At 44.6% G+C, this 25,545-nt stretch overlaps 1 protein-coding gene across 12 annotated transcripts in view; it reads right to left on the reverse strand.

Moving 5' to 3' along the window:
• Positions 1-361: 361 nt before the first annotated feature.
• The window catches only part of KANK1 (KN motif and ankyrin repeat domains 1), a 190,414-nt gene continuing 165,230 nt past the window's right edge, over positions 362-25,545 (reverse strand). For 5 of the 12 annotated variants that reach the window (XM_036021715.1, XM_036021716.1, XM_036021713.1 and 2 more), the window contains 8 exons: positions 14,746-14,943; positions 13,989-14,097; positions 11,121-11,208; positions 7,672-7,891; positions 5,211-5,353; positions 4,357-4,557; positions 2,201-2,299; positions 362-1,384 (listed from right to left, as the gene is read on the reverse strand). In XM_036021715.1, coding sequence (XP_035877608.1) covers positions 1,322-1,384; positions 2,201-2,299; positions 4,357-4,557; positions 5,211-5,353; positions 7,672-7,891; positions 11,121-11,208; positions 13,989-14,097; positions 14,746-14,943 — 1,121 coding nt within the window. In that variant the 3' untranslated portion in view covers positions 362-1,321. Of the gene's footprint in view, positions 1,385-2,200; positions 2,300-4,356; positions 4,558-5,210; positions 5,354-7,671; positions 7,892-11,120; positions 11,209-12,578; positions 12,819-13,988; positions 14,098-14,745; positions 14,977-25,545 lie in introns of all 12 variants that reach the window. The other 7 variants (XM_036021714.1, XM_036021710.1, XM_036021717.1 and 4 more) reach the window with 3 other exon arrangements.

Genomic DNA, 25,545 nt, shown 5'->3' on the forward strand with positions numbered 1-25,545 from the left:
GTCTTGCTTCATCTCTCTTTTCTCACCGTTATGGGTTTCAAACAGCTGCACTCAAAATTAGAATCAAGGTCTAGTGCTTGTGCACGTGAGAAGAGTTAGCTCACTGGCTCCCCCTGGAGATTACCTGTCTGATAACTGTTTGCCTAATAAGGTCTTACATTTCAGGCTCGTGACATGCAACCTGAGTAACGAGCAGCACTTTCAGAGCTCTCAGAAGACATCTTCTCTGGTCGGAGCACAGGACCAGCTGACGGGGCACTCAGCCTCCCTGCACAATCCACCCGCCAGCCTGTGCTGCCGCTGCTGTAAGTCAATAGGAGCGGGGCAGACAGCTGTCAGAGATGAAGCAGGAACAAGCGAAGAGCTTAATAAAATTTTATTTTGAAAATATGGCAAGAATCTAAGGCACTTCAAACACTTAAATACATGTAAGACCAAAGTAAATGTGACATGGTGTGAAGGAACCCATAAATATGTGGGGAACTACACTATGTTTCTCTAGAGGCAGATACACCGCCAATTCCTCTAACGGGGCTCAACCTCTATCGTTAGCTATCGGGCTGTGCAATTATTAATAAACACGTGGTACTGTTACCTGTAGTTCTTCATGTTTTTTATTACCATGGAATATAAAAGCTGAAAATACTGTGTCAATTTTATATAGATACCTTTCATATAAAGTCATATAATACATCCACCCAGATAAAACGAACTGAAAAGATTTCCTTTTGTAGTGTTATACTTTTTTAGAGTTTCATCTTTTAATTTTAGCCCAGAAACCTACCAGCCCAGGTCCAAGTTGCTGATGATCAAAGTCACCTCAACTTACATATTTTAAAATAATAAAGGCAAAAGAAAAAAATCAATAAAACCATCCTGGAATGGAATTTTTGAAGAGCTTTCCCGTGGTTCCACATCAGCACATATAAATACTTGTGGAAAAATTTAAAACACCATGCCAACAAGAACCTGACACTTCGTGGCGGTGGCGGTGGGGGTGGTGGACAGGAGGAACAGAAGTTGCCCGCACAGGTCCGGTTACAGTTTCCTACAAATGTACATGACGGAGCAGAGACTCAGCAGCAACAGCGACGGGGGTCAAATGTGCCCTGCAGAGAGGGAAGGTGGCCAGAAGGGAGGCGGGTGCAACCTCTCGCTGGCTCGGCCTCCACTGTGACAGCCCCAGCGTTCAGTCCTTGGCTTTACGCATTGTTTGCTGGTGAGCTCAGGCACGATGTGTCTACATTCAGCATCTGTCACCCCAACAGGATCAGTTAGCAGCTTAATGGTGGCATGTACATGGACGGCTACTTGAACAAACTCAATCAAATGAACCTCGGTGGGCGGGACCAGGAGATGTCTTCCTTCCAAGCCTAGGGGTGCCCTGGGGACCAGGAAAGGCAAAAATTGGGGGTTAGTAAGTGTCCTCAGGCAGATGTGTCCACTCTGACTTAGGAACTTTGTCCACCACAGCTGACAACCACCGGTGAGCCAGAGCCAGGGCCAGGAGAGCTGGAGCACAGAGCACAGATCCCCCAGGAGGAGGCGCTCAGGAGCCCACAGAGCTCAGCAGGGCCACGTCAGCTGTCCTGGGAAGTCAACATCCTGCTGGCGCAATTTGTTTTCTGTGTCGTCTTGGAATAAGGACTCCCTTCAGGTTGATAGTCATAGAAAACAATTTGCCTGTGGCTTGAATGCTGTGGTCCCTCACTCCCTCCCACTCTGTGGATTCTGGGAGGCCAGCTGCTTGCCCTCCTGCTGCTGTAAGGATAAGGAAGTAGACAGTCAGCTGAGGTGACTGGAAGTCACCATGGCTCTATGGCTTCTTCTTACTATATCTGCTAGGAATAGGACCACAGGTTGCTACTCTCACGATCTGTATTAGGAAAAATGCCAGGAACACGGCGATAGGTATTCATGGGCTCAGGATATGCCATCTGAATAATTCTGCCCAGAATAAGCCCTTCATGTGAGGGTGTGAGAGTGTCTGTCTCCTGAGGACAAAAGGGGTCCGAGCCTGTGCTGTGCTAACCGTTAGCACTCCTGGCCTTCCGGGTGGGATAAAAGTGAGGGACTCCTGTGTTCCAGACTAAAACTCCCACTTTCGGAATCATAAAACCTGTGCCTCCCATCAGCTCCAAGGAAGGGGGCCCACCAGCCCGGTGGCTTTGTTAACAAATGCCGAATGCACAACACTGACCGGAGACGGGGCTTTGGCGAAGTTGACGTGGGCGTAGAGGAGAACGGCGATGTCCTTGTGCCCTGCTTCCAGAGCGATCGAGAGCGCGGTGCTGCCGTCCTTAAGGTGAAAAGAATAAGTCGTGTTGGATTTCTCAAATTTCCAGACAGCCAAAAGGTAACAAAACAAAATACCCTCCAGTAATTGGCAGGGACCCCAGATCTCGCCATTTGTTCAGTCCTCCCGGGAACTCTTCTGGGCCTCTCTGTGCTAAGCCCCTCGGACACAAGGATGAGTGAGGCACAGCCCCCCCCCCCCCCCGGCCCAAGGAAATCATGGTCAAGCAGACAATCGCCCCGTTTCCTCTGTCTGCCTCATAGTGGTTAGTGGGCAGGTCTGTGGATCCTCAACAAGTGCAGGCTGCCCATGAAGAATCCTCACTCAACCACTGTGCCCACGAACAGGGGACAGCAGGAGATGGCAGGGGTAGGAGCATATTTTAGTTTCTTTTTTTCTTATAATTACAAATGAGCAGGCCTGTACCATGGTGTACGTTTTGACATCCTGCAATATGCCAAAGATCTCAACTTCCCTCCTGGGGAGAGACAGAGCTGATCCTGCATCCCTAACCACCCTGGGGAGTGCTTCGGGTAACCTCAGTGTGGAAGCACCGGATCCCGCTGGCTTGCAGAAATGTAGTGTATGGAAATATGAGGGAAACTCTAAACATGGGAAGGAAAAATGGTCAATTAAATGTTAGGTTTCCATTAAACTGCAGGGATTTAGAGAAATATAAAGGACCACCAAGGCCAAAAATCAGCATAATTTGTTTGCTGTGTTGTCTTGGAATAAGGATTCCTTTCAGGTTGCTAGCCACAGAAAACCATTTGCATGGGGCTTGAATGCTGTGGTCCCTCCCTCCCACTCTGTGGATTCTGGGAGGCCAGCTGCATGCCCTCCTGCTGCTTTAAAGGATAAGGAAGTAGACAATTAGCTGAGGTGACTGGAAGTCACGCTGGCTCTCTGGCCTCTTCTTACTATATCTGGAAGCTGTTCTCTGCTGAGAGGGAGCAGAAGTAAAAGCCAACAAACGAACGAAAGACACACGAAAACAACTGTTCTGGAGGCAAGAGGGCTGGGAACGCTCCCTGTGCTCCTGTGTGAGGGACAGCATGTGGTCTGACTGCAGCTCGGGCTCCGGTGGGGCGTCTGCCGCTGCAGGAGGCGTCAGCCCTTCTGCCAGTAAGCACCTGCCCCGAGGGGACCTGCCCTTGACTGCAGAGGAGGATGTTTTCCCTGTAACCTTTTGCTGTTTTGAGTTAGGGGAAGCTCCGGTCCAAACCTGTGCTTCACAGAGATAAACTTTCAAAGACAGAACCAAGCCAGCCCAACCACTGTGGTCTTTGGAACTTTCAACCCTGTCACCACCCAAATGTTGTTAGTTCCTGTGCCTTCCCCTACCAGTGCTGCTCCTCTTTGGCCTGCAGACATCCGGAGGAGCAGCTTTCCTTAGGATGTTTCCTGGTCAGGGGGTTATCTATGGTCAGGGGGTTATCTGTGAAGGGGGACGCGCAGGGCCTGGCAGGGGAGGGGAGGGTAGAGACATGGGAACAGCCTGAGCAGGAGTGGGGAGATGTGCCTGAGGAAGCCAAGACAGTCCAGATCCCCGAGCTGACGGAACATCATGTCGATGGGCCCCAGTGAAGGGCACCCCTGCCTTAATTTCACTTGTGTGGGAAAGTGCTTCGCTGTAGTAATAATGGTTCTAGTCACCCAATAGCACCGGCTTGTATGGCTAGGAATCCAGACTTCCAAATCAGTCAGGGCCTAGTCCTCTCAGTGGATTCACACGTTCCTATACTGATTCTGATTCTGTACCGCAAATCTGTTTCTTCCCCTTTAATATGCAGTGCCCGTGCATGCCCATCACCTTCTTCCTTTAATGAATTTGGGGGTGAGGCCTATTTCTCTTTCTGCCTCTGGCTGTGGGTAGTGGAGTGTTAGTTGGCACACAGTAAGTGCCACCAAACTGGGCCATGAAGCGAGGTGGCCATAGATGGCAACACAAATCCCCAAGGGGAACCAAGGAGGGTGTGTTCTCTCCTGCTGGCTGAGCAGCACTCCCAGAGCCCGTCCCTGCAGTCGGCTGGCATGCGGGCCCGACGGAGATGGCTTACGTTGTCTTCCAGGTGGCCATTGCAGCCCGGCTGGGCCAGCAGCAGCTTGACGATCTCCACGTGCCCGTGCTCGCTGGCACACATCAGGGCGGTGGAGCCCTCGTCGTCCTGGATGTTGACATCAGCCCCACAGGCCAGCAGGCCCTTCACCATGTCTATCCGCCCATGACTGACCGCCAGCATGAGGGCTGTCTGTCCTGCCTGTGGCAAGAAATGACAGTGAACTTCAGAAGTACGTAACAGGCTGGCAGGGTGTGGCCGACAGTGGGGCCCTGCTGTGGGGCGGGGTGGGGCGGGCGAGGAGGCAGCGTGGTGACCGAGGGGAAAGTGGATGTGCAATCACTTGGGGGAAGCTGGTGGGAGGCATGGAGCAACCGGCTTCTCAGGAGCAATGAGATAATAAGTTAGGTCACAAAGTAATGAGTCAGTTTTTCCCTTTAGCTTGGTGGCTCTGTCTCATTATATGAAGGAGCTGGAAAGTCAGAAGACGGTTAACCAAGTCAAACTACAAACACATCTGAACCCAGGGCATTTAGCACCCGGTATGAAGACACTAGTCGCCTGGTAGATGCTGGGGACTCCCAGTCACTTGCATGCAGGCTGACCTCAAGTTTATGTACACACTGCTCCAAACATGCACCGCAAGGCAAAGGACAGCGAAGTTTCCAATGGGAAGTTTAAGTCAGTATGTCATCAGTGTGCTTGGTCATCCTGGACTGCCAGGGAAGCCACGTGGACTTGGGGCCAGGCCAGTGAGCAAGTGCTCAGTGGCGGGAGGTGCGGTGTGGGGACCAGAGCACGTCAGGGCTGCGTCAGCAAGCACGAACGTGAGTGGGCGGGAAGAAAGTGCTCACCTGGCTGGCTTTGGCGTTCACGTCCCCGCAGCCGAAGAGTTCTTCCACGACCTGCATGTCCTTCTCTGCCTCCACGGCGGCGAGGGCTGCCAGCATGATGGGGGTGTACCCCGCCTTGTTCTGGTGATCCACGTTACACACATCTGCAAAGACAAGGTTTGTTTTTTATTTTTTAGGGAGAAGCCATCTCCTAACATGAACTGAAGACAGGGTGTTTGGAAGAATCCAGTGAAATGGCCTCAGGTGGTCAAAGTCCAAGAATGGATTGGAAAGAAATGTGGGAGGTTTTTTATGTCAAACAAAAAAACTTTCTGTGGGTATTTCATGAGGCCTGAGGCAATGGTGAGCTTTCAAGCACGTCTTGTTAGCAACTGGTGGTTGGACTGTAACAGCCTGGAGGTCTGGGAGGCCTAAGCAATGGCTGCTGTGAAGAATGAACAATAGTGTGGGAACTGACATTAACCTGTAATTAGGAAACCTCTGTTTTGGAGTAAAGAAGGTAGTGAGAGCTACAAGTGAAAAAGATCTGTGAAGTCTTGTGTTTGGAGCTCTGAATAAGGCATTGCCCCCTTAAGAAACCACAACTCATTCTGGGACCCCGGGTTTACCAGTCTGACTTGCCCGAGGCCCTTAGAAGCAGAGTTTCAGTCACATGACACTGACTCTGGAAGCAGAGTCAGACTGGTCTGGGAGCAGATACAGTGAAGTCCCCTAAGAAACTGCCTGGGTCTAACAGACCCTGCAAACCAGACCTTTCCTGTTCCTATAATTCTTAAGAGATCTTCTGGGGTGAAATTATTCTTCGGCATTTTTAAATTCCTTTGGCACCTTCTAGTAAAATGAAAGGGATGGAGGGTGCAGAAAAGACACTTTCACGTGTGACCAAATACAGTTAACGTGTTTAGGATGTTTCCATCACACAGAGTGAAGAGAGAAGGTACCACGAAACCTTTCCTTGAGTTCCAAAACACCTGTACCCTGGGGACACAGGGCACTTGCTACAGGGTGTATTTTTACTATGGAGAAGGGGAAGCTGTGTGACGCAGAAGCAGGTGAGCAGACTCGGTCTCCGAGGTGCCTCAGGGTCTGGGACGTTCAGTTCTCCACAGACGCTGTGTATCTTAGATTCACAAACACGCCCGATGGAGCCACAATCTCAGCCTGCCATGGTGAGCAGTAAAAAGTCAGTCCAGAAAAGTGATTAACCAAAGCAACCTGATAATGGAATTAATTAAAATAATTTAATTTACCAAAATATCTTGCCCACATGTATCTCCAAGGATAGGTACATTGTTCCTTTCAGGAGTAATCCTGAAATCTTGTGGGGTTTTTTTGCTTTCTTGGATCCTGTCCACGTCTTTGTTTAAACCAGAACTTGGTCTGACAGTATCACCAGCTCTGTTTAGAGTCTGGAACGTCTGAAGGGAAGGAGGCTTGGAATTCCTTCCCGAAAGATGGAGTCCATTTTATCCTAACATGGCCCCGACACTGGGAGCAAGCAAACTACAAGGAAAAATGAACCAATCTGCTCGGTTGCTTCTCTGCATTAATCCAGCCCCCATAAAGCAGAAGAAAAAAAGATGACCACTGGGTCAAGAAGCAATATGAGAAACCCAGACGACTACAGCCATACTCCAAATCAGATGCCTGTACTGTGTTTTCACTAATTAGACTGAGGCATTATGAATTCTGTGGCAGTCACACACGAGAAGTAAAAACAGGTATTTCACAAATAAGTAAAAATAATGTGGGAACTATGTGGACCACTGGGTGGCTCCACTTGAGTAAGCTGAAAGCTCATTATTTCTCAAAGAGACCCTTCATTGCAGCACCTCCACATTTCATCCGTAACACAGCCATTGGCAATATTCTGGGATGACAAATTCCAATTACAAGCAAGAATCTCCACAATTCTCATTGCTACGGTTCAGATGCAAGAATAACACTTTGGGTGCACTTGTGGGTAGGGGGGATGACTGCATCATAATCCGTGCCGGTGACGTTGCTGGGCCCCCACCTTGACTAACCGCACACCCTGCTGAGACTGTTGGACGAAGGTCGAGGAGCCAGAGCCGACCACGCAGCCCCTGAACCCCGAAGCCGAGGCTCCGGCCCCACAAGCAGCATGCTGCCTCCAGAGAGCCGGCCCGCCCGGCCTGCGCGCTTCAACTGCGGAGGGAATGTGAGTCATGTCATTCCCAGGGATACACCTCGCTGCAGGCAACGCAACCGCAGCAAGAACAGCCCCCAAACCTCCTTTCAAAACAGATCTGGAATCTGTGTCACTCAGCTTTGTTGAAACATCAGTCCTCCTACGGTGAGTCAAGGACGACAACCTTGCCACATCGTGTGGAAAAGCAATGGAGGATGGTTACAGAATCGAGGAGCAGACCAACCAGCTTCTCTGAGAAGAGTCACAGCCCGAGGGCTCTTAGAGAACAGACAGGGGCAGCCAACGTACCAGCATCCAAGAGCAGCTTCACGATCTCGAAGTTGGAGTGAGACACGCTGTAGTGAAGGGCCGTGTTGCCGTTGCCGTCGGCCATGTTGATGATGTGACGCAGGACGTCCGGGGAGATGGCCGCGAAGGCGGCTATGTAGTCCCCGACCATGGCCGGGACGGCCGACTTCTGGCTGGACACACGGAACCACTCATGCTGGAGGGTGTTCAGACAGAACCTCTGCCAAGACACCAAGTGAGCGCCATTGGTCCCTCTTTTTTTGTTTAAGTTTATTTTTATGGTTGGCTCTGTTACCGATGTCCCCATGTTCCCCCTTTGCCCACCTCCACCCAGCCCCTGCTGCCCCTCAGCACCCCCCACTCCCGGCCGTCACCACACTGCTGTCTGTGTCTACAAGTTATGCACACGTATTCTTCGGCTCATCCCTTCACCTTCTTTCATCCAGTCCCCACCTTCCCCCTGAGTTCTTCTATTTATAGGCTTTCTGAGACTTAGCTGAAAGCCCAAGAAGCCAAGCCTTTTATAGTCAAAGTATATGCAGTTAGAATTGGCTCACAGAAACAACTAACGAAACCCAGAGCACTAAGGGAAGCCTCAAATTCCAAACTGGAACATCCTTCCTGATTTTAAACCATAAACATATTCTGACTTCTATAAAGGAGGCCACAGGCACACTGTACAAGAGTTCAAAATCTGACTCTGCCACTTATGAGCTCTTTAAGACCCTGGGAAAAACAGTTATTCTGTGCCTCAGTTTCTTCATCTGCAAAATGAGGACAATAAAAATAGCATCCCTTCACAGTGTTTATGGTGAGAACAAATGAGGCAATACATGTAAAACTCTTAGGCCTGGTTCTATTTATTACTGAACTATTACAATTATGTAGTTACTTTGGCCTTGCAAATGATTTTCACTGTAACTGGGACAGAAGAACTTACTTAACCCACATTTAATTATGCTGCTTCCTTCCTAACCTGACCAACCTTGACTCCTCCAACATCGCCAGAGCACTGGGCTGGGAGACCATGAGAATGTAGCCAACTTAATCCCCACTCCAATGTTAAATACAAATGCTCAGCCACAGAGAGGAGGCAGAAAGCAGACCTGAGACAAGTGAACATTTCCTAGTAAGAACACCTGCATTTGTTCATCAGCCCCACTCACCTCCTCTCGGGGCGTGAACACATGAACATGGCAAGAGCTGCATGGATGATCAGGTCAAACTTGCACCACATGAAGTTCAAGGTAGACTGGGCACAGCCAGTGCTGGTGATGGGGGTAACTATGATATTTTTCATGGGCTCTGTTTTATATAAGTTTACCATTCATTTGTGCTTTGCTTGCTCTTTATAAGGTTAAAATTAAATCAAAGAGAGGTGGATTGCCTATGTAACTAGAACCCAAGAAGTCCTCTTCCTACAGAAAGTTTGGGATTGTGGAGCTTCCCCCTCTATCTCCCTGGTACTGATCACTGTTAGTTTCAGCCCATTCGCAGGTTTTGGGCACTCATGAAATGGGTCCTGGCCAAGAAAGAATGCATCTTTTTTTTTTCTTTTCTTCTGCTCTCTTTTATATCTTCAGATTTCTATTTCTTTGGCATTCCAAGGAAGGAAGGAAAATCATGTCATCTGGTTGTCATGACTCTGTTACTGCTAAGCAACCAGTGTCCTATAAGGGTTACACGGCCCTGACACCATCCACTACTTTTCACAGCACAGTACTTAGAGCACTATTTTCACTAAATGGATATTCAATAAACAAAAATATTCTGATCCCAGAATGCGTGCCTGACAATGTCTGGCAGTCTGGGGTTGTAGAAATGTCAAGTCCTCCCTGAAGACCACATAAACTAGTTAGTATTTTGAGAATTATTAAAGAAAAGGTATATTATAGCTATAAAATCTGGAGCCTGAAAGCACTAGTTTTTGGTTCAGTTTAAACCTAGTGGGAAATATTAACACTGTAGTGATGTTTCATGGTTTTACTATTTGAGGCCAAGGTACAGACCAGCATTCAGTTTATCACAGACGGAGTTCAGCATGCGGTTCTATGGCCCACCGAGGCCAGGAACCTTATGGAGTATTTCCTTCTGTAAATATCCCTGCCACGCTCCTTTTTCAGCACATGAAACTGAATGTCAAGACTTGGGGCTCTGATAAATTTAAATTTCTATAGCAACGTAAACAAATATGAGATGACACTACTTTTCTTTTTTAAGATACCATATAATAGGGTAATATGATTTAGTTGGAATTAAAAAAAACAACAACATGGACCAGTACTCAAGACAGGTATCATCTAGTGCCAGCACTAACTAGTAGCTGACACCCTAGACAAGACTTGTACTCTTTAGGGCCTCAGTTACAGCAGGACAAACCAGAGAGAATGGCCTGCTGGGCACAGACACCCATGCTCTTCTCACACCTGGGACAGTCACCGCCAATTCTTCTTCAGATGGTATTTGTAGTGCAGGAGGAAACGTAGCTGCCTCTCCAGGGTTAGATAACCCCTTAAATCCCTTCTTGGTGTAATTTTTTGGTTTTATAACTCTATAATATTGTGAGCCTTATAAATCAAGCTTTTTACTAGCTGCTAACTTAAGTTAACCAGCATAAAACTTCACATTAAATCTACTGCTAAAATGCAGATTCAAATGCACACTACTATCTAAAACAACACACAAAAACCCTGCATTTCTCAATGCAGTGAATACAGCTGTCAACCAGAGAGCTGGTCTGACCTATCTATGCAAGAAGCCACACATCAAAACTTCGCCAATGCATGAGACAGCGACAGACTTGGCAATGGGTCAGATTTGCCACTGCCACAGAAATGTTTATCTGTCCGATGTTGTGCCATCACACTTACTATGGCAACCGTCAGCCTCTTGGCTATTTGCTTTTGAATCTCTCAAACTGTGAGAAGATGACAAGTGCAGTTATTTCTAGGTTTAAAAATAGTGGCGGCCTGCATTCCACATCAGAACATAATATGCAGTTTCATAATTAAAAGGAATGCTGACCATGGCCCAGATAGGTTTAAAAACACAACAAAACAAAACATATGCTAACTTAGAAAGATAAAATCCTGGGATCCTGCTCCCTGGATCACAAGGTTTTGTAAGTAGAAGCAGAACACACAGAAAGGTGATGAATGACTGCAATTAGCCCTCCCTTCCATGTACAAGTATATGCCTCACAGATGCACCGCCCCCAAGAAAAGTACAGGGTAGAGAAGGAGATGTGAGGTTGGGCGGAGGAAAAGGTCCACAGTGTGACCCAGTGAGCAGGGCAGCACGATGCTCGCTCTGCCCACACGTGCTAGAAATAGTCTGGAGGAAAGTGTGCCAGCAATAGCAGGCCAAGGGCAGGTTACAGCTGCCTTGACAGTGGCATCCACTGGGGCATTTCTGCACAGACGGGGGACTGCACTGTAGGCCAGACTCACCATATCCTTGCTGGTCAAAGCTTTGGGGTCATTTATGTTATTTTTCAGTAAGTTGCATGCAGACAACATCTTTTCACTTAACTCATACCTGAAAGGGGGAAAAACAAAAGAAAGCAGCTCATGATTGGCCACAAAAGGAAAGGCATTTTCATCTTAAACTCTATAATGCTTTAACAGACAAGAGGCCCCACACCGAGCCAAGGTCATGGCAGTACAGACGCCCCCCTGGAGGCAGTCCGGGTGTCCCTAGGCAGCCAAGTGCTGACGCCATCACACTGCGCTAGCGCTTCCAGCCAGTGCTCACGTCTTCTCACGAAGGTGGCTTTTGGCTTCACTAGTCTGACCTTCATGGCATTATATGGAATAACATTTGGAGATTTTTTTCATCCCTTTTGTTCTAAGTTCTTAAAAAGTATTTTTTATTCTTAAGGGGTTGAAGAGGTCAGAAGCACCACACACCCACTGTGCTGGCCGGGAAGCCACATGAAAATAGAAACTTAAAAATCAGATGACATGTGATATGGAAATTATATCTCAATAAAGCTGTTAAAAAACAGATGACAAGACATTGAGTCATTTGAAAATACTTGGAAATATAAACTAAAAATACTTACCCTTGTGTTAAGGCAGTTAAACTTTCATTTGCCAAATTAAAGAGTTAGGTGTTCTAAAATGTTCCATTTATTACTCACATGGTAAAAAACCATACTGAATTTCCATCTGTCCATTCTTTCCTGTTTTATAAACATTGATGCTAAATTTTCTAACAGTCTTTAAAGTTTACTACATTTTTAGGTACCTGTTTCAGCCAACCAGAGTTTTTATGTGGTATTTCAGCTGCTGTTTATGATACTCCCAAATCCTTCCTTACAGTGCTCCCAAATGCTCAATGAGCAGCAAAAAAGAGGCACGTGACGGATTACATCATCTTTACGGTCAATGTGGTTTTTGGCTGAGGCCAAAAAACTGTCCCTCTCACACCCAACGACCCTGTAATGACAGTACTGACAAACTGTACCAAGATAAATGACTAACAGTAAAATCTAAAACCGTAAAAGAAACGTGCTGGTCGCCAAAAATTCTAACATGCTTTTAAATACAAGGTGCGTTGGTGAAATAATGGGAACTTCAGGGGCACTTAATAGCTCTGCGGATGGTGGCTCCACACCCACAATTAGGTAACGAACAGGTAAAGGACACAAAGGTGGCCGGATACATCAAACCTTTCCCTTTGCTACTGCAAGAGATGTAAGAGTTATCAACTTCTTCTGCACTTGTACTTGATAGCACCACAAGATGTACGTATCTCTGAGGAACAGATAAAGTTTAGCTTTCCTTTGGAGAATGGAAAGACCAAACAAATGCATAGAACTGCACAATCTCCTAAATGGCCAATTCTATTGCCGAAGTACATTAAATGTAGGAGGGGTTGGGGGAGGGGAGGGAAATGTACCACACCTCTCTCTGATTTCCACCTTCTCAGGTTCACATTCTTGAACCTGCATTTCATCTTCCACCCTGGCGGACTTGCAACCTTCCATATTAACTGCATGGTGCCCTTCCGCCATTCCCCGAGTGTCTTCGTCCTCCTCTTCCTCCTCTTCTTCAGGAGGATACTCAATGACATCACATTCGTCATCTGACTCGGAAGAAGAGCTTTCATCTGAGCTGGAATCATCACTTGAAGTTGTTTCATACCTAGGTGGCAATTGGGAGTTCAGGAGATGCAAGGTATGCCCATAAAGACCCAGCGACAGAAATTTCTACGAAGAGAAAGCTGCAGACTGACTCCAGAAATTTCACCAGTATTTTTAGACCCTGTACTGAGAAGTTCAAAGTAAGGTCTATTTAAAAGCCGGGTGGTTTTGAATGGGTTCTGATTTGAGAGGGGTAAACTGGGTTGCCAATGGGTTTCATAGACCATTTGCAGAAAAAAATATACTATATATAGAGAGAATACCTCTAGTTTAGTATAAATCAAAAGAAATTTATCTTATTAAAACCAGGTCTGTAGTTGTTCATTTTTTTCTGTTCCTTCTTCCCCCCTTTTATTCTTCCTTTTTGCTCCATTAATCTCCCAGTGTCAAGGCAAACAGATTACATAGTCACCTACAGTTTCTCCAGTATATGTGCTCCAAAATCTCCTGGGCTGCATCACCCAATAAAACTTGAGACGTGGAAAATAGTCACCATGAAGTTCAATCTTTGTGCACTTTACTATAAATATTATCTCAAATAACTTTGTACTACTGCTTTGTTCTCGAGGCTATGTACCAATTAATAGATTAATTGGCTTTGATTTAATTGCCAGGGGGGCAAACAGGCTGAGCTATTTACCTATGGCAATGAGAAGAGAAGGAACAAATAACTCATGAACATTCTATTGGGAAAGCAAGCACTGATGGCAGGGCCAGGCTGCTCTTCAGGTGAGAGGCCCTACTGCTCTGCTTGGGAAGGTGGAGAGCCAAGCCCAGGGACCCACTCTGAAGGAGTGAACGGCTACCACTGGCCATGGAGCGTTGCTCTCAGTCTCTTTCTGTTTGTTTGAGTTCTCACACAGGTAAGTACAAGTGGTCCGACAGTGCAGGAAACCTGCTTGCTTTTGTTGAAGACTACTTTTTTTCAGATCAGAGATGAGATGTAAATGGCTCAGCTTCTTCAGGTATCCTTTCAAGAGTGACATATCCTTAAAGAGAACAAGAAGAGGAGAGGAGAGAAGCCCAAATGCACCTTTCTGAGAAGGGACTCTTCCATCACCGAGATGTGGCGGCATCCCAGGCTAGGCTCCTATAAATACAACTGGAGTAGGCAGGAGGCAAAGGAGACAGAGAGACCGTGTACATGCCAGCACCACCACCCTGTCCTTACCCTCCGTTAATGCCAACAAACTGAAGATTCTTTTTCGTTCCATTTGAATCTCTGTTGCCATCTTTCTTCTTCATGATGGACTTCAGTGTACTCTCATTGTTTGTACATACTGTGGTAAATAAAGTAAATCAGGGTGATCAAAATTAATGTAACTCATATCCATACAAGTTAAGTGAACGGGTAACCTTTCCTCATGTACATTTATTATTTTCCCTAATTCGTGTAAATATACATCTTCACATGTATATATAAGAAACCTACACAAAATCATTGGAAACTTGTGTGCGTGCAAAGAAAATAATTCAAAGCTCCATCAATAATGTTTTGTATGGAAAAGACAAACCATTGGCACGTTCAGACACAGCAAAAGTAGTGAAAACCAACGTCTGTGTCAGTTTTACTATTTATAAAATGACGTGTCTCATTTAATTTTCAAAAGCCATTACACATTAAAATAATCATTATTATTATTATATTTCAGTAGAAATAACCTGGGAACAATGTATGCCTTCTAGACTGTGAAAGAATGAAACGCTGTTTAAGATATTTCGTAACTCATAAAATCAGGTGAGTTTTCTTAAGGGTATACTGCACAGCTCTTGCTTTAGTCATCTTAAAACTATCCTAGGTCTACCTTCCTGACAACCGTATACCACTCCGCCAGGTCAGCATACAAGGACACTGACGTCACACTGGAATGTGGGCAGTGCTGGCCCTGGAATCCTAACACTGAGAGGGACTGTGGGTGGGCCGTTACCGTAGAGGCCAGCGGCTATCTGGTCATCTGTCAGGTTCACCGCAGCCAGCGTGCTTTCCTGAGAGGGGAAGCTGTCCTGGCTGCCGATGGGCTCCCCTTCTGCGAACCCCACCTCTCGTCCATGTCGGGAAGTAGGAGCATTTAATGGTCCTCCTGACTGTAGGCCTCCACACTTACAGGCATATTCCAAATTATTTCCTGTCAAGGAGAAGGGTGTAGAAGTGTGTGATGCTGGAACCAAAAAAATGGGCTAAACAGTTAAAAAAAATTGTGCAACTCATCATTTTCTCAAGTGCTTTACTCCACGATTTCTTTCTGTACAAATGGGACTACTATCCAAGCCACCCTAACACAAACCCCCCAAGGCCTTCTCGACTCTTAATCTTTTCCTTTATCACCACATCCGGATCTGCCACAGCTTGTCATTCTCCCTGCTCTGGCTGCCACACCTAGCCTTATTCTGGGCCACCAGCGTAGCATCCTGACAGTCCCGCTTCCTCCCTTCCCCTCTCCCCACACACTGCTGCAGAGCAGCACTCCCGCTCAGCCCAAATCCCACCCTTACACCAAAGAAGCTCCCCACCACTCAGGAACAGTCTGCACTGCTTAGCCAGATACTCTAGATCATTGCAACCTGGCACCAACTCACCTCTCTGAATTTATTTCCTTCTACACCTGTGGTACTTTTGGGATGGGGCTGCATCCCGGTAGACGGAACTAGTTGCCATATGATCTTCTCCTACCTGGCATGCTCCTTCTTCCCCCTCTCCACACAGTCAGACCCTCCTGTCACTTCCTCTTCTGAGCCTTCCCTCACTTCCCGAACCAAAAAGAACTTGCCTTTCTCTGAATCAGTCCCAGCACATCTTTCCTACCCACTCGCAGGACCTAGAAAACGAAGCACTGATGATCTGTTTGGCTGCATTAGAGCTCCCATCTAGTCTGTAAATAATTCAAGGACACCAAATAGTTCTAATCAAGTTTGCTCCTCTTACCACACCGAGTGGATTGCTTTTGCATTTGTCAGGTACTTAATATTTGAAGCAGAAAAATCGGATGAAACATTATACAATTAATGTATGTAGGCACATCACAGAATTTTCAATATGCCTGACATGGAAAGTTGTTTACAATATGGTTCAATGACAAAAGCAGGCATTAAAATTCTCTGTATGGTATAATCCTATTAAAACACATGAATATATTTACACAAAAAATGGAAAGTTATCTGAAAGCTATGGGGATTTTAACTTTTCCCTGTATTTGCCATTTTTTCGTATAGTGAATATTGACTGATTCACTGAGTTCCAAATCAGTTTTATAAAATGAATGAAAAAAATTCTTTGACTTAGCAATTTGATTTCTAAAAACTGTACGCTGAGGACGTACAGAGCACCTGGAAGAATGCCCATCCCATGGTGGGCACTCCCATGGGTGAAACAACGAACAGAGGTGGGCACATGGAGTGCCGGTAGCACACTGGTAACATGAGCCCTGGCCCGTTCACACACAGGACTGCACGCAGCCGCTCCAAATGTGACGTGGGTGGGTGGCACTTCATCCACCCAGAAAGATGAGCACAATGTGTTGGTGAGTTTTTAAAAAAAGTTATAAAAGAGTATAAGGAAAACAAACCTATTTTGGTAAATAATTATGTTTGTATGTATACATATTAGAAAAAGTCTGGAAGGATGTGCAAAACAAACCTGCTTAACACTATTTTCGTAAGGCTAAAGAATTCTAGGTTTTGTAATTTTTTCTTATTTGTGTCTCTGTTATTTTCTAAGTTACACATTATAACATAAGTTACTAATACAAATACAAAACTGAAATCTACCCACAATGTATATGATGAGAATTAAATCACAACATTCTTTAAAGAAAAGCTTTGAAACCCCTTACATCCTTCAAAGGAATTTAAGTACTGACTGTATCCCAAGGCAATCAGAAGAAAAAGAACTGTGAGAGCCTACAAAACGGTTCTGTTCAAACTACAGTGCTCATAGACTCATCTGGGATGTTTGTTAAAATGCAGATCCCCAGGCACCTGCTGCCAGAAAATCATTCCATCGATCTTGGCATTTCTGACATCCTCCACTGACCCATTCACAAGAGACGCTGATGCAGTTGTTCCACTTTGGAAACCATTTGTTCAAAACAATGACACTGAAATTAATAAGGGGGTGCAGGGAAGAAAAGGGTTCATGTGAAGGGTTAGGAATTATCTAAATTTTAGTTCTTGTTTTTCCAAGCTAAGAATTCTGAAGGCCGGGGAGGTTCACTGACTTGCCAGAGGCCAGGGAGCTAGTAGGCTCACACTTTGCAACTCTGTGAACAACACTTTGCCCACTAATCAATAGCACCGCACCGGCTCCTCTGTCTCTGAAGACACAGGGGGCGCCCGGTGATTCCGTCACACATCCACCTCCCTCCACCACACACACACACACACACACACACACACACACACACACACAATACTGACTGCAGCTCTCCAAACAGCATTTAATGCCCCATGACCTGATGTGTCTGCCCCCCAATGGCAAGTATAAGATGTCTAAAATGCCTTTGACTTACGTTAAGCCAACTAAACAAAATGGCATTTATCTTCACCCCTCCTCAGAGTACATTCATCATTACTTTGAAAGTACTACAGCAACCTCTAAAGTCTCAGTAGTTAATCCCCAGTGTCAGAACACTTTAGAGAAACCCTTCACTAAGCATTTTCAAATTAAAAAACAATAATTTTTAAAATACATTAGTAGTTTATTATTACTGAAATATTAAACATACACAAAAGTAGGCAATAGTGAAGGAAATCCCTGTGTTCATTCAGTGCTGGAGCAGCAGCTGGAAAGGCACCAGGAACATCAGGGAGAAATTGAATTGTCTGACCTAGGGGTGGGGGAGGGTCGGAAGGACAGCTTTCTCCCAAACAGAAGTGCTGGCGGGGGCCACTGTCCCTTTCCTGAGTCCTCCCAGTACAGAGCCAGCAGGAAACACCGATCTGAGTCTCTATTAACCTGGCTCACACTGTTAACCTCGTTCTGGTGATTCCTGAGACCCTGACCCACCCAACTTGTAGGCCCACCCAAGCTGATTCCAGCAGCTTTTCCATACAAATGGCCTGTCTTGGCTCATGTGCTGCAGACTTTCCTAAAATCTCTCAAAGGTTCCCAAATGCCAGACAAACAGCATCTGACCTCCAGGTAGACTTTATATACAATAAATTGAAAAAGCTTTAAGTGTAGAGTTGCTGAGTTTGGGCAAATACTTGTGTAAACACCTCCGTAACTAAGATACAGAACATTTCTAACAACCCAATAAATCCATGTTCCCCCCCAACCCCCTGCAACCTTTCCAGATAACCTCCCCACCCAGAAGCAGCCACTTCTCTTCACCATGGCTCACTTTTGTAAACCAGGGCTTTGCAAAGCTTCTCCAGTCAAGGCCCAGCCCCTCAAGCAGGCATTTGGGGGTCCTTCTTGATGAATGTGGACAGATTCTTCTTGTGGGATTTTTTTCTGCTCAACTCCTACCATTAAGAGTGGTCTATTGATATAATTATTCCCACTTTGGTGGCCTTCTTTACTAGATTGTTCTACAGGCCTAGAATTTCAGCTACCTTTGCCAGTTAAATTCTACCCACCCCTCATCAAGCCTTGGCACCAATTCTCGTTCCTCTATAGTTTCTCCTATGACACGATTCCACTGAGATCTCCTTTTCCCCTCATTGTCCTGACCAAAATATTACATCCTGCCCTCTGTTTTCTCTGTTTCATGTGAGTCTCCTCATGCCACACTCTTATCTAGGGTCCTCTTCAGTGCTCAGAATGGCAGGCAACAGGAAGCCTTTAATAAGTGCCTATGTAATTCCACCGAAAGTCATGGGGATCCTGTTTAGGCTCACCAGCAAGGCAAAGAACAACACTGAACGTTAAACTATTCTCATTCACTGAAATCAGAGGGCATTTTCACCTTTATGGCCAGAAAATGCTTTTCAGATGGTACCAAAACTCTGGCTAATCTCAAGCAGCCCATAAGCCATGGTCTGAACTCTGTAAGACCCGCCGTAGTTGTGGGGTGCACACAAGATACCACGTGCACAAGCACATACTGACAAACTGACTCTGTGTTTCCATAACACACAGGGAAAGCACAGCCAAGAAACCCAGAAATACAGCAGTCAAGAAAATGCAATGGTCTCGACCCCAGCCACCCTTCAAAATCCTGAGTTGGAGGTGGAGCTTTTAAAATTACAGATGTGACTAACTATCTGCAAGTAGGACCGAGTATTAGTTGTTATTTTCTTTTAAGCAGCTCCCCAAATGATTCTAATGAGCGCCCAGGACTGAGAACCACTGAGTTAAATTAACCTGTATAAAAATAAAATGTGATTGCTGGTTTCAATCCATCAACTTGGATCATGTAAATTTCTAGAAACTACTGGTGATTTAGTTACCAGGCCCATGACAAACAGTGAATACCACTCAAACGATACAGGAAAAACAACAGGAGTAACATAAACCACCTTCAGAATTCTGGCACTCTGAGCTAGGCGCTCAAAACTCCCACCAGGTGGCACTGGTTTTCACAGATGCCTGGAGTTAGTGAACACAGAGCAGGCAACTGTGCAGTCTGGCGGGGAACTCAGCACTGCCCTAAATGCCAGTAACACAGGGCCCATTTTGCGACTAGACCAGATTAGCGATGACTGAAAGACAGCAACGGAGATCTCAGTGGTCTGGAGAATACGAACGACTTTAAAGCCTTCATTCTAATTCTCAACTATACTTAGCAATTGTTTGGATGATTATAATAGCTAAGGTAAACCTAATGAAAAATAATTAACTTGAAAACATTTTTTAATATCTTTAAAAATATTAAAAGCAAATGATTTGATAAGAATGTAATTCAATTAAAAATAGAACTAGAGGAGTTTTAAAGAGATACCTTCTCCAGTTTCCTGAGACATTTACTCACCTAGAATGGGTATTAGTTGTTGGTATGCAGCGATGTGTTTCTCAAGTTGTTAAAAAGTTGATTTTTAAAAAGGCATTAAAATAGATTTTAAAAGTTGCTACATTCACACATTCCAACTCTCCTAGCACACTAACTCATGTTTTTATTTATAGTGTCAAATGCTGACTGGAAACCCAATTAGGAACAGTGTGGTCAACAAGGCAACCATGTTATTGAGCTAATTTTGAGCTAGACAGTATGATGTGATGTTTAAAGAACATCTAGCTTACTTGTCAAAAGACATAGGACTGAAATTTCTGAATCATTATGGAGGCCATTCAATGATTTAGGTATGTTCCCAAAGTAAAAGAATTCACTTTTCAGGGATCTGAAAAAATACTACTAGTTTTCCTATGAAGACTCTGAGCATGAATTCACCTTTTTCGGCCCACATGTTGGTGTGGGGAGTAGACAGAGAATTATTTATGCAGGATTGCCTTTTTTGGGTACTTTTCATGACTTTGATGGAGAAAGGACAACTCTTTCTATTTCTAGGATCACTTCTCCAGCATGACCCGAATGCCAATGCATGTGGTCACCAACATGTAAACAGTTAAATGGTCGGAGCTATAATTTAGTAATTTCCAGGGGACCATTTTAATATTCTTTTTAAAAAAATGCCAAACAACTGCTATGAATGTATCTAAAAGTGGGTAGTTAGAAATGAAAATGTTAGAGTAGATTAAGAATCAAATGCTTCCTCACCATAACCCCACCCACACTTAATGACATACCATCCCAAGACAACCCAAAACCCCACACTGACATGCAGCGTTAACTGAAGTTGGGTTGACCAGATGTGCCGTGTTCTTTAGACACTGCTAAATTCCTCCTCTACTCCCTAAGCTCATCTTTTCCTTGACCTCAGAGGGATGGATTCCACCTGAGCCCTTTGGAGCACTTTTTATTTGCACATTATTTGGTGGCTAATGTAAACCACCATAGGTTATCATTCATATCTCAGCTCTATGTCTTGGCTTCCCAAGTTCAAGGTACAATTTCCTGTCTTTGCTGTAGTACCACACTTGGCATAGCTGTCAATGTACTTGAATGGAGAAGGGTACACAGAACAGACTTGAAACAGCTTTACTGAGATATGAATGACTTATGTTTAGAAGGAGAATAAAGAACCACAGCCATCATCCACACTCAACAATTGCCTTTGTCATTTATGAATAGACGTCCAGGAGCTCAAAGCTACTTCAGTTCTCAAAAACTACCAGTCTCTACACTTTAGCCAGAAATGAACTGCACATTTAAGATCCATTCAGAGCATAAGCGTCAAAGTAAACGAGCATCTTTTCCCCAGGCTGCACGTGCATTTCACTAATACCCACTGAAATGATAAAGCCTCAGTTTAAAAAGAAGATTTTCAAGTGAGTGTCAACCAAAGGGCTCACAAAGGTAGTGAACAGATTTTAAACTTGGTAAAAGATTTTCCTCAGGGCTGAAGTCCTATTTCCCAAGGGCTACAACAAATCTGTAATTCTGATCCTTCTGAGGTATCCCCTTTGAGACTGATGAAAATGATGCACTTTCTTCATACAAATTCTAAACACAAAAGTATTCATAAAGCTATGGACCCCAGGTTAAGAAGACTCACCCACTCTAAGGCCATCGATTCCAATATCATTTCCCTGAAATAGGGCCTGGGACGTGCCTACTGGGTGGTTGGTGGTGGCGGATGGCAACAGGAAACCCATGAATTTTGGGAAAGTTCCCCATCTGAATCTGATAGGCAGCCTGGTAAAGAGCTACTTTTATAGAAAAGTTCTTCTGAAAGAGCCCCAACCAAGAAAAGTCTAACCCACCCTCCTCATTACACAGGAGAACATGGTAGCGAGATCCTCCCTCTCTCAAGTGATACTCCAGTTCCTCGCAGCCAGCACGGAAGTCAGCCCCCCGGGTCAGCAGGCCCGGCCCGAACTACGTCATGGCAGTGTGTACTGCAGGGCTCCAGAAGTGTTTTGTCTGGCTTATTCTGATGCTCTGGAAACATTTATTAAAAGAAAATCCGAATAGAGAATATGTACCAGGACAAGTAAATGGCAATTACTTGAACTAGGAGAAAACTAACGGGAAATGGTCTTTTGTAACGATGTATTTCCCCACTTGTGCTCTGGCTCACATCTCCATCTACAAAACTGCTTTCACAATTATGGGAATGACTTCAAGTTCATAAACTTTTTACCAATCTCAAGCCAACTAACAGTGCAAACATGGAAGCTGATTCACAATGCAGTTCCTCTGAATATGACAGATGAATTTCCTATAAATCATGTGTTAGGCAGTTCAGTTCTGCCATTACAGACAGTTCTGTTTGTGTTTCCTCAGAGACAGTTATATGTATTTAGAGCACTTATAATGGCAAGTCATTTGCCTAGAATTTTCTCTCTTCTTTCCACTTCCAGAGGGAAAGGGGGAAAAAAATAAAGAAAGAATCCACTCCTCAAACCAAAACAATCCAATTATTTGCAGGAAGTATAAACATGTTTTTCCGAAGGTTGTCTGTGAGAACAGAAACTTATTTCCTTTTAATGGAATTCTAAATGTGTGTGCGTGCGTGCGTGTGTGTGTGTAACACAAAACTTCAACTACCAGGGATTTAAAAAGTACTTTACAGCACATCTGTAGACACCACTAAAGTCCAGCCCACTGAAACCATGACATCGTCTGACTCCTAGAAAAACATTTTATGTGAAAAATGCATAGAACATGTACAGTTCGACTTTTGCTTAAAAAAGTGTGTCTCTAAAATATACCCCTGCTCGCACACACACTTGTACACACCAAGCACACTCGAGGTTACCCCATGAGGGTGTGGGGAAAAGGCTGTCACTATTTTATGCTCTTCAGAATGCTAATCTGTTATGAGCACATACTTACGGTGATTTTATGAAAGTGAATAGTACTTTAGGCATAATAATGCATACCTAAAAGTGATACCCTGGAATCTTAAACCACTGGCAAATCTTAAACCACTGGCAAATTTAAGAGAATTTTCTAAAGTGGACACTAATATACTTAATTTTGGCTTTGTTTTCAGCTTTCACACAAATTCTGAATGAGCCTAAAGTGAAAATTTATTTTAGTCAATTTGTGTTTTTCCATTTTTATCTATATATTTGTTCTACCTTCATAAAATTATTTCTTGGGGAAGCATAATAATTGGGGGAAGGAGGTGATGGCCCGCCAGAATTATGAAGATAAAAGTTTGATTGAAAACAAAAGATCATCTGTACACTTTCTGTTTGGCAACTAGTTCTGTGTCCACATTGCCATTTCTGGAAGTACTAAACATAGTAACAGCAATCACAGCCAGCATTTCTCGAGCATTTCTGCTCTGTGCTGCAGATTGCTCCAAAGGCTTCACTCTGATGAAGTCACTGAATCTCCATTTCGACCCTGTGAGGGAACAAAGACGACCTGTCCTCGTGGCAGAGGAAAACCTGAATCCAGAATGTCTGGCTTCAGAGCCCAAACTTAACTTCTTTCAACTAAAGTACCAGACTGACATATGTGATCAAATGATCTTCTTGGTAGATGTCAAACTCAAATTCCCCATCATTTTATTTGGAGAAGAAAGTCTGAAATGAGTACCTTTCTATACTCCTGGATGCCCTTTGGTACCGAAATGCAGGGAATACTGCGTGTGAGCATATCCTCTATCACATGGCGTTCACAGTAAGCCACAGTGCATTTTGACACACCTTTCATCTTCACAGCTTGCATGTACTGAGAATCTCCCTAGACCATAGATCAAGCTACTTTCATTTTCAGTTCCTATAACAAACACTAGACAACAAAAATTTAATACCCTAATTGAATTCCTTCTTCATTAGAACTTTAAAAGCAAAATGTTTAAAATATAAATGCAAGGTGGATTACAGAAATACTTTAAGGGTGCTCTTGTACACTGAGAGGCAGCTACCACTATGACCAAGAAGGTGCTGTTAAAGATATTTATACTTTTGCTCACGAATCCTATAGCTCTTATGCATTTCAGCTGATTAATTAGGTGTTCATTTGCAGGGGCAGACCTAAACAGAGACGTGTGGAATGTCAGCGTGACTGGAAATAGACCAAAACCCACTGTAACATGGCCAGACAAAACTTTCTCCCTGCTCTGGCTGTGTAGGGTGTCGGACAGATTACTCCATGGTTCAGCTGAATATTTTTGGCAAGAATGTGAAATAGAAACCCCAGTTTGGGGAGGAGGGAGGAAGGCTGGCAGGAAAATGCTTTTATAAAGGATGATCTACTGGACCATCTGTGTGTCTGGAGGTATTTAAGGGTTTTATTTTGACTTCAACATCTGACATCATGATTTTTAAAAAGAAGTGGAAACACACATATTATTAGTTATTTAAGACTCTGCTTCAGTCCACATATCAATTTAATCCTCTTTACTCTAAAATGACTCCCCTGAACGTTTATTAGACTCCTTTGATTCCAAAAGGCAAAAATCCCACACGTCAGCTGTCATGGTCACGTACATTTTTTCTTCTACAATAAACTATCTGTTCCACAGCACAGTTACTAAAAGCTAGTATCAATTCAGTATGGAAAGTGCAACCTAGGAAGATACAAAAAGGTATATTTTGGTCCATTTCAACCTCTACCCTTTAGGCTATAAAGGGAAACAGAAAGACTAAAATTTTTGTTAATGGCTTACTTACTTATATTTAAGTTTATAAAACTGCACATTCTCACATTACAATTAAATGTAATGCACATTATACAGATTGTCTGAAGCATTCACATTTGTTTTACATGCAGCCTTTGGTCAGAGTGGTCTTTGGTCAGAGTGGACAGTGGTCTGCGGCAGCCCCCCAGACCTCACACTGCAGTTCAGCGTGGCAACACAGGAGAACACAGTCAGCACGCTACTGGTATGACCGCCACCGACAGCGAAGGCTACCTGTGCTCCCCACGTGCCGGTGATCGACGCACAGACAACCTCCAGGACTGGTGCCCTTCTGGTGTGCATTTTACAGTGACGTACAGAAAAGTGTGACTGTTTCCCAGGTCACACTGGTTCGTGAGACCTGGGGAGCCAGGAGTGAACCCAGTGTGAGGACGACGCTATGCACTCTTACAGACACATACAACTGATAACAAAGGAAGACACTTCAGTGACACTTGCAGGGGTGGGGTCTATGTCATGAAATCTCCTGTGGAAATTTCTCAATTGTTAACTTCAATTAAAAAAAAATCAGGGGTTGGAATCCCAATGAATTAGGGCAAGGGTGAGGAAGACAAAATGTAAGCACCTACCAAAATAAACAGTGAGAAAGGCCACCTTTGTCTGAGTTCTGGCTTGGGGGCCCCATGTCAGAGAGGCCTCCCAGACCACAGCATCTCAAAGCGCCCCACCCCCACCACTCACTACTCCCAGAACTGGAGTTCCCTTCTTCATAGCACATGTCCCCACCTGACACGGTTTAGGTCTATTGTTTATTGCCCGTGCCCCCAACTGGAATGTGTGCACGGGAGCCTATACCTATGCTTGAAACAGAGTAGAAATTCAATAATTATTTGCTGAATTCGTAAGTGAATTAATGGAGTCTCCCTCCCCTCATAAAAGTGTTAACTGAAAACATTTTACACCGGTATTTTTTATGGATAATGTACTGGTAATTGTGATTACAAATGTGAAGGACTTTTTTCCACCTGCCTAAATTAAATGAGCAAGCAAATAAATAACTGGAAGACATTGTGTCAAACCAGCAGCCCCTCGAAACAGCCCCCAGGTAAGCCAGCATTAGTTTGCTTTCT

Source organism: Phyllostomus discolor, chromosome 3 (genome assembly GCF_004126475.2).
Source record: "Phyllostomus discolor isolate MPI-MPIP mPhyDis1 chromosome 3, mPhyDis1.pri.v3, whole genome shotgun sequence".
Classification (NCBI taxonomy): Eukaryota; Metazoa; Chordata; class Mammalia; order Chiroptera; family Phyllostomidae; genus Phyllostomus; species Phyllostomus discolor.